General features: G+C 38.4%; 1 protein-coding gene across 1 annotated transcript in view; it reads right to left on the reverse strand.

The window, feature by feature from the left end:
* Positions 1–10,000, reverse strand: part of LOC143028784 (NACHT and WD repeat domain-containing protein 2) — a 134,147-nt gene that overhangs the window by 24,830 nt on the left and 99,317 nt on the right. The window contains exons 15-17 of the mRNA XM_076191157.1: positions 7,123–7,497; positions 2,002–2,200; positions 1,112–1,245 (exon numbers count right to left, since the gene is read on the reverse strand). Of these exons, the coding sequence (XP_076047272.1) occupies positions 1,112–1,245; positions 2,002–2,200; positions 7,123–7,497 (708 nt within the window). The remainder of the gene's footprint in view (positions 1–1,111; positions 1,246–2,001; positions 2,201–7,122; positions 7,498–10,000) is intronic.

A 10,000-nucleotide genomic window follows, 5' to 3' on the forward strand; every position in this document is an offset into this window, starting at 1 on the left:
GACAACATCTGAGGGTCTTGTGCGCCGCCTATGCAGCCACTTAAGTCCGTTTGAACTGCGTCGGCTGGTGGAGTGTCAGCCCCCCTTTAATTTTTATATATACATGTCTCTGTCCGGAAGGGTGAATTCATGGCGATGTGCATACGTATACTGCATGCGTATGCACATCTAATGTATGTATGAGTGTGTGTGACCAAGGCCACACACGCTCATACATTGAATCACCCCCCCCCCTGTAATTTCAATATATATGTTTACTGTCCGGAAGGGTGTATTCATGGTGATGTACATACGTATATTGCATATACATTGGATCACCCCCCCCCTTCTTTACATTATATAAAACAAGATGTCACCACTTGCCATCAGATACAGTTATATTGAGGAGGGTGCATTCACGGAGATGTGCATGCGCATTCATATACGTGTGCACATCTTGTGAATGTATGAGTGTGTGTGGCTGGGCCCACACACACTCGTATGTCCAAACACCCACCAAACGGGCTCACACCTAAAGCCCGTGGGAGCCTCCCTCCCAAATTTTATAGAATAGAATAGAAAAAAAAAAAAAAATAGATCATGTTTGCACACTCTGAAGAAGCTCTGTTAAGAGCGAAACGTCAGTTAATAAAACTTCAACGGTTCTCGGTGTTTATCTCACCACCCTGCCACTCACTCGTATGTATGAAAAAAAAAAAATAATATATATATATATATATATATATATATATATATATATATATATATATATATATATATATATATATATATATATATGCAAGCAATCACATCACCTCGATACGAAAATGCAAAATAACCACAGGAGAGAAACTTGTAGACAGTAAGTACTTTCGTACTGTGTACAAATTTCCCTTCTCCTGTGGTTATTTTGCATAATATATATATATATATATATATATATTTGTATATATATATATATATATAATATATATATATATTTGTATATATATATATATATATATATATATATATATACGTATATATATATATATATAGTGTGAGCGAGCCCAAGTTGTGTGCCCATGTTTATGTATGTGCAGCACGTGTATCATGTGGTGGGTATGTAAGAGCTCTTCCAGTTGCTATTTACCTGACGCCAGCCACGGCGTAGTCGTAGCCCTTGGAGAGGACGCACGAGTTGGACTCGAGGAGCTTGGTCGAGATGTTCCTGATGCCGTGGGGCAGACGTAGGTGCCAACCCGTGCCCGTCTCCACCTCCCACACCTGAAGAATGCGAGCGAGTTCAGAAGTGTGGGGCGACTCCATTTCAAGAGAGGTATGTCTCTTTTTTTTATCCTTTTTATGTTTATCAGTTGCCCTATATCAAGGTCGGTATAAGATTTTTTTTTCTTTCTTTTTTAATAAATGCAGTGTAATAAAGATTATCTATATTTGGAATTTGAGGGGAAACCGCCGTACCCCCTTTTCCATATGGCAGTGAGAACTTGTAGCTTCCTATTCTTTTTATTTATCAGAGTATTTATGTATTTGATTATCTATTTATTTATCTACCTATCTATTTATCTATTCATTTATTTATCTACTCAGTTATTTCTTAACTTATTTACTTATCTATTTACCTCTTCATTCATTAATATGCTCATTTATCGATTACCTGTTTGATTGACTGATTTACAGTATTTACTTATCAATAGTTTTTCCTACTCTCTTTCCGAATTCTTTTTGACGAACGGAATCGCCTCCTGGCTTTAGGAAGACCGTTTATCTGCTGTTCAGCTGCAGAATCATGAAGCTGGGCTGGAGACAGTCTTTGAGCCCCCTATTTTCAAAACTCTCACCAGACGAGTACTTTCTACAGCACTAGAAAGTAGAATTTTACCTGGTTCCCCAGTTTACTTTATCTAGCTTATCTGTATTATCTACTGGTAATATTCGAGTGCAACCAATGAAGTTATTAGAATTCTACTCCCTAATATTAGAGATGGTCATCCTGCCCTGGTCCTACGACTGGAGACTTACGTGGAATCCCAACATGAATGTGGCAATGAGGTGGAGTTCGTCATGGGTAAGGTACAACTGAAGGAGTTTGTTCGAGTTCGGCGAGATGATGCGATCGAGGACCCAGCTCCTGCGGCCCCTCCTGAGGGCACAGAGGTCCTCCCCGTTCTCGGGAAGGCAGGCGTAGAGACGCTGACGGTCTTTGCTCCAGGCCATCACGCTGAAAGGGGGTGGGCAATTGAGTTGTCACGTGTTCCATCCATTCTACTCTCCGCGAGGTAAGCTCGCTCTCCGTCTTACACAATCTTATGTCATTGTCTCTGATGAAAAATGTAGTTTATTCATGAATCACAACTAACACCACTGTCGGAGCAGAGGACATGGCTGGAAACAGGAGGTCTAAACATTTCGACTGCTAGCTGAATAGGACTGCGGTTAATAGTCGAAACATACAGACTTCCTGTTTCCAGTCTTTTCTTCTACTCTGTGGTGTTAGTTGTGATATATATATATATATATATATATATATATATATATACATATATATATATATACAGTATATATATACATATATATATAGAGTATATATATACATATATATATACATATATATATATATATACATCAACTACAGTTCACTTTAATTCTATGCCATCAATATTGAGAAGCTCGACGGGGCATACGTGCAGAAATTGAAACGTGGTACAGCCATTTTTGCGTTAAACCCATATCCATGGTGGAGATAGGTTGAACGCAAAATTTCGAGTACGTGTATGTAATTCGAACATACAAATATATGAAAAAAGTTGCGCTCAACTTATATCTCTTTTGATGGCGCAATCGGTTAAGTCACTATCATTTGTCACGTGCTAGTGGAGGTTCGAGTCCTTGGCTGTACCACGTTTCAATCTCTGCATGTATGCCTCCTCGAGCTTCTCGATGTTGATGGCTTAGATTTAAAGTGAATTGTAGTTGATAAATATAAATCTGTTCATTGGGACCCATTCAGTGTTGTACAAATACTCGTACTTACCCGCGTTGTATACTTATCAATTGCACTATCATAGTGGAGATGGGTTGAACGCAAAATTTCGAGTACGTGTATGTACAAATATATGAGAAAAGTTGCGTTCAACTCTTGATGGCGCAATCGTTTAAGTCGCTATCACTTGTCACGTGCTAGCGGATTTTCGAGTCCTTGGCTGTACCACGTTTCAATTTCTGCATGTATGCCTCCTCGAGCTTCTCGATGTTGATGGCTTAGAATTAATTTGAATTGTGGTTGAATAATGTAAATCTGTTCACTGGTACCCATTCAGTGTTGTACAAATACTCGTACTTTCCCGCGTTGTATACCTACCAGTTGTACTATCATGGTGGAGATGGGTTGAACGCAAATTTTCGTGTACGTGTATGTAACTCGTGTATACAAATATATAAGAAAAGTTGCGCTCAACTTATATCTTTCTTGATGGCGCAATCGGTTAAGTCGCTATCACTTATCACGTCCTAGCGGAGGTTCGAATCCTTGGCTGTACCACGTTTCAATTTCAGCATGTATGCCTCCTCAAGCTTCTCGATGTTGATGGCTTAGAATTAAAGTGAATTGTGGTTGACAAATGTAAATCTGTTCACTGGTACCCATTCAGTGTTGTGCAAATACTTTCCAGGGTTGTATACTTACCAGTTGTACTACCATAGTGGAGATGGGTTGAACACAAATTTTCGTGTATATGTATGTAACTCGAGCATACAAATATTTAAGAAAGATTGCGCTCAACTTATATCTTTCTTGATGGTGCAATCGGTTAAGTCATCACCACTTGTCACGTGCTAGCGGAGGTTCGATTCCTTGGCTGTATCACGTTTTAATTTCCGTATGTATGCCTCCTCGACTACAGTATATATATATATACATATATATATATATATATATATGTATATATATATATACATACATACATATATATATATATATATATATATATATATATGCATGAGAAATCACATGAACTTGTGATTCTAGATATGCAGAAAAACCTTAGGATTTCTAAATAGACGAAAGCGCTTTGTCATCACTTTGTTATTGTCCTTGATGTTTTTCTGCACACACACACACACACACACACACACACACACACACACACACACACACACACACACACACACACACACACACACACACACACACACACACACATATATATATATATTTATATATATATACATATGTATATATGTATATATATATATACACATATATATATATATATATATATATATATATATATATATATATATACATATGTATGTACATATGTATATATATCACAACTAACACCAGAGTCGGACGAAAGAATGAGTTGAGTAAGCGAAACTATATATCTCGATTGCTAACTGCAGTCCTCTTCAGACAGCTGTGATCTACAAATATGTTACTACATTTCTCACCAGTGATGTATATATATATATATATATATATATATATATATAAGATATATATATATATACATATATATATATATATACACATATATATATATGTATATATATATATATATATATATATATATATATATATATATCAAATGAATGGCAGTCATTACAGCAAACATTTAAGCAAGATGCTGTAATGACTGCCATTTACTTTATACATACATACATATACCAAGGCTTTTTCCCCCTTCCAAGGGAGGTAGCCAAAAAGGGAAAGGCATAAAAACACTCCCACCCATTTCATCCCTAAATACACTCCACACCCCTCCCACCCTCCCTCTCATTTGAGCACCTCCTGGATGACAGGTCATCCCTGCACCCTGCCCACCGCCCTGGGTCAGAAGCAGTGTCGCAAGACACAGCACATCCACAGCAAGGCCGCTTCATTTAATCGGCGATCCCCCCTCTCCGTCCCCACTTGCATATAAGGAGAGGACGGGGAGAAATCCCTTCGGGCTGCGTCAAAATTTACTCATGCAATCACAACATCATCCATATACAACCATTCTCCACTCACCTCTGTCTTCCGTCCTCTCCCTTCCTTCCTCAACAGACATTCCCCTCTTCCCCAAAGCCCCCTTCACCCCATCCATCCACCTCATCCTAGGACGTCCCCTCATGTTCACTCCCTCCACATCTGCCTTCCATACCTCTTTTACTAGTCTTTCTTCACTCATTCTTTCCATGTGTCCAAACCATCCTAATATTCTTTCATCAACCCTATCTCCCAAATCCTTTTTCACCCCTGTTCTCCTCCTCACCTCCTCATTTCTCACTCTATCCATCCTAGTAACCCCCACCATACTTCTCAGACACCTCATCTCAAACACATTCAAACTCCTTCTCTCTTCTTCTCTTATGTTCCACGTTTCTGCCCCATACAGTGCTGTTGGCACAATCACTCCTTCATGCAGTCTCCTCTTCGCATCCATTCCCAAATGTATATTCCTCATTACACTCTTTAATCCACCAAGGCATCTACTCGCTTCTCTCAATCTACATTCTACCTCCACCTTCACTCCACCTTTTCCTGGTACACTTGCACCCAAGTATCTAAAACTATCCACCTCCTCCAGGCGCTCTCCCTTAATGTTCACTTCCAGTCTACTGCCACTTTCACCCCTTGTACATCTCATCACCTTACTTTTACCCCCCATTTATCTTTAGCTTTCTTTTATCTCATACTCTCCCAAACTCTGCCACCAGCTTCCTCAATCCCTCCTCTGACCCTGCCACAAGCGCAGTGTCGTCCGCAAACAACAGCTGGCTCACCTCCCACTTTTCTCCATTTTCTTTAACCATCTCCAATCCCTGACCCACTACCCTAGCATTCACCTCTCGCACCACCCCATCCATGTATAAGTTGAACAGCCAGGGCGACAACGCATCCTTGACGAAGTTCCACCTTTACTTCAAACCACTCACTCTCTCCATTTCTAATCTTGACACAAGCTCTACTACTCTCATAAAAACTCTTGACAGCTCCCAAAAGCTTTCCTCCTATCCCATAAATCTGCATAACCTCCCACAGTGCCTTTCTGTCTACCCTATCATAAGCCTTTTCCAGATCCATAAAAGCCCAAAAAACATCCTTCCCCTTTCCTATAGCTTTCTCACATATTTGTCTTACCACAAAGATCTGATCTACACAACCTCTATCCGTCCTAAATCCACACTGTTCCTCACCAATTACTCCTTTTGTTCCTCTCCTAATCCTCTCAATTAAGATCCTCCCATAAGCCTTCCCTACTACACTTAACAGGCTAATCCCTCTTAAACTACTACATTCACACTTGTCCCCTTTTCCCTTGTAAAGAGGAACTATACAGGCACTTCTCCAGTCCTCCGGTACTCTACCCTCTCTCCAGCAAACATTTAATAACCTCACCAACCAGTCCACCATCACTGAACCTCCCTTTTTCAGACATTCTGCATGGCATCCATCCAGACCAGGTGCCTTACCTGCTTTCATCATCTTAACAACTGCCTTCACCTCATCCTTCCTTATTTCTCCTCCATTCTCCTCACTCATCACTCTCATTTTCTTCGCACACACATTATTTATTTGTTTGTTATTATTTGTCTGTTTACTTATTGTTTGCTTGACTTCCATTTATTATTATTTATTTGTCAGTTTATTATTATTTGCAATTTACCTTTTTGTTTATCTTTTAACTATACCTGTGTTATTTATTCTATTTATCATTATTTATATTATCATAACTTTTTTATTTTATCATTTTTTTATCATTTATATATATATATATATATATACATATATATATATATATATATATATATATACATATATATATATACATATATATATATATTTTTTCGCATCCGACCTAGATATGGACCCAAATGTGTCCTGTCGGCATGCTCCGCCTTTGTAATCCTTTGTAATATATATGTATATATATACACACAAAAGTAAGAAGAAAATAAGGGTGAGAAATTGTTTACTGAGGGTGGACAACGACCTTCATAAGAAAAAGGGATTTTGGTTTTTCTGGAAATATATATATATATATGTATACATATATATATATATATATATATATATATATATATATATATATATATATATATATATATATATATATATATACTGTATCCCTGAGAAAAGAATAATGGTCACATTACCTGTGGAAATTCAGTTGATCAAGGTAAGTGCCTTGTTCCATTGTATGGAGAACCAGGCTCTTGTTGTCGAAGTCACCCGTCCAGTAAACGACACTGAGGTCTCCGATGCCCTGAAAGTCCATCAGGAGGATGGGCTGTTCCAAGGGCTCTGTCACCTTCTCCTCCACTTCTCCCCGGAGGTTCAATAGCACCCAGGACCTGATGATGGCGACAAACGAGACTTGTTTGTAGATATATTCTACACATGCGACGGGGAGATGGGGTGGTACATCAAAGGTAAGGTTGGAGGATGTCAAATAAGTTAAAGACACGTACGTAGAGATCTGGACAGATTGGAATGACATCAGAGGTCCAGTGTCACCTTTCCCAGTCAGACTTGCCGAGTTGATTACATTGGATTTAGACAATATTCACAACCCCAGCCATTCTAATAGGATGCAATGCCTACGACTATAGTTTACCTACATACGAGTATCTATGTACGGGTGGGGCAAATCAAATGCCCGAGTTTTGAAAGGCGCGCGAAACGGCTGTGGTGGTGATGTTAAGATGTGTGTGGTCTCGTTGTGACCACCAAACCCCGCCGTTTTCAGTAGTCAGGAAATGTTGAACCGCATCCCCGAACCGTCAACTTTTTTCAGCAGTGACGAGGCCCACTTCCACCTTTCTGGAAGCGTGAATAAGCAAAATTGTCGCTATTGGGCTGAAGACAACCCAAGAGAACTTCACCAGAGACCGCTCCATTCCCCTAAAGTTACTGTTTGGTGTGCAGTTTCCAAATTTGGGGTAATTAGGCCTTATTTCTTTGAGGAGGATGGAAGATCTGTCACCGTCAACTCTCAACGTTATCTTGCGATGTTGGAAGACTTTTTTGAACCGAAATTGGAAGAATTAAGTGAGGAAACAAATCTGGGAGACATCTGGTTCCAACAAGATGGAGCAACAGCCCACACTGCTCAAGTTGCAATGGTCCAATTGCGACAGATGTTCCCGGCACGCCTCGTCTCTCGGAGGGGTGATGTCGAGTGGCCACCACGCTCACCTCATTTGAGCATTTGCGACTTCCCGTGGGGATATCTGAAGGAGAAAGTGTTCAGAAGTCGGCCACACAATTTGGAAGAATTAAAGATGCGAATTCGGGAGGAAATCGCTGCAATACCGAAGAGCAACCGAAAACTTCAGACATCGCCTTCAACAGTGCATCGCTACAGATGGCCACCATCTTCCTGATACCATCTTCAAAAAGGGATCATACACACGGCATTGTATACTGATTGGAATAAAACAACAAATAATTCTGTAAGTATTGTTTTACTTTTCCTAATAGCCTTTCAAAACTCGGGCATTTGATTTGCCCCACCCTGTATTTACTTATTCATCTGGCTGGCTGTTTATTATCCTATCTCTAACCTGATTATACACTGAAAAGTCTTATCAGTATTTGCAGTTGTACACAAAAGTATATATATATATATATATATATATATATATATATATATATATATATATATATATACATATATATATATATATATATATATATATATATATATATATATATATATATATATGCAAGCCATTACATCACCGTGATACAAAAATGCAAAATAACCACAGGAGAAGGGAAACTTGTAGACAGTAAGTACTTTCGTATATTCCATCTTCAGACTAAATGACAGAGATACAGAGTTGTGTTTAATTGTAAGTATCAGGTGCCAACCATTGGGGGGGGGGGGGGAAGGGGGGAGACAATACAATGAGAGGAGGGGGGATGACCTTACCTCTATCGACCTGACCAACACATAGCTAAAACCGGTGAAAGAGGATTTCACCGGTTTTTGCTAACATCTATATGGAATATTTTGAAAAATATTTATTACCAACTATTAAAGATGAAAAAGTGATTTGGTTCAGATATGTAAACGATGTTTTGTGTTTCTGGCCTACCTATCTACTGTATTGATGATTTCCTTATTAATCTAAATTCACTGGTATCCTCCATTAATTTGTCTCTTGAGATAGAAAATAGCAACAGTTTGCCCTTTTTAGATGTTGAAATAATCAGAGGTAATGGTACTCTGAAAACAAAAGTCTATAGAAAACCTACCAATATTCTTTCCTATGTTCATTTTTATTCCAATCACCACATCAATGTAAAAAGATTAGTTTTTATTTCCATGTACTTGAGAGCTTACAGGATTTCAGATCCTGAATTTATTGATGACGAATTTAGAACTATCCGGAATATTGGGGAAAAGTTAAAATATCCCACTCTTATTCTTAATCATTGTCACAATACCGCCAAGAAACGCTTTTACAAAACTTGCAATCAAGAACAAGGAAACCATAAACAACTTAATACACTTGTTCTTCCTTTTCATGAAAATTTTCTTAGTATTGTCAACCTACTCAAAAAATTGGATATCAAAGTAGCTTTTAAATATGACCACACCATTAAGAAAAATTTAATTAAGAACAGCCCTCCTAACAACAACGGTGTGGTCTATAAAATTCCTTGCCAAGATTGTAACAAATTTTATATTGGACAAACTGGGAAAAACTTGGAAACAAGGATTTCCCAACATAAATATAGTGTGAGATCTGCCCAGGAAAATAATGCGTTATTTCAACATAAAGCATTATACAACCATCATATTGATTGGTCTAAGGCAACAATTTTAGCCAAAGGAAAAAGCCTACAAGAAAGAAATATAATAGAATCCTGCTTAATATCAGGCACGTTTGACAAAAATATAAACTTAAGCTATGGTCATTTCAAATGTGATAAATTGGTAACCCAAATGGTCACCAAGATCTTTCCGCTAGATTGAGCCTTATGTGTTGGTCAGGTCGATAGAGGTAAGGTCACACCCCTCCT

Source organism: Oratosquilla oratoria, chromosome 1 (genome assembly GCF_046742065.1).
Source record: "Oratosquilla oratoria isolate Oo_2021 chromosome 1, ASM4674206v1, whole genome shotgun sequence".
NCBI lineage: Eukaryota > Metazoa > Arthropoda > Malacostraca > Stomatopoda > Squillidae > Oratosquilla > Oratosquilla oratoria.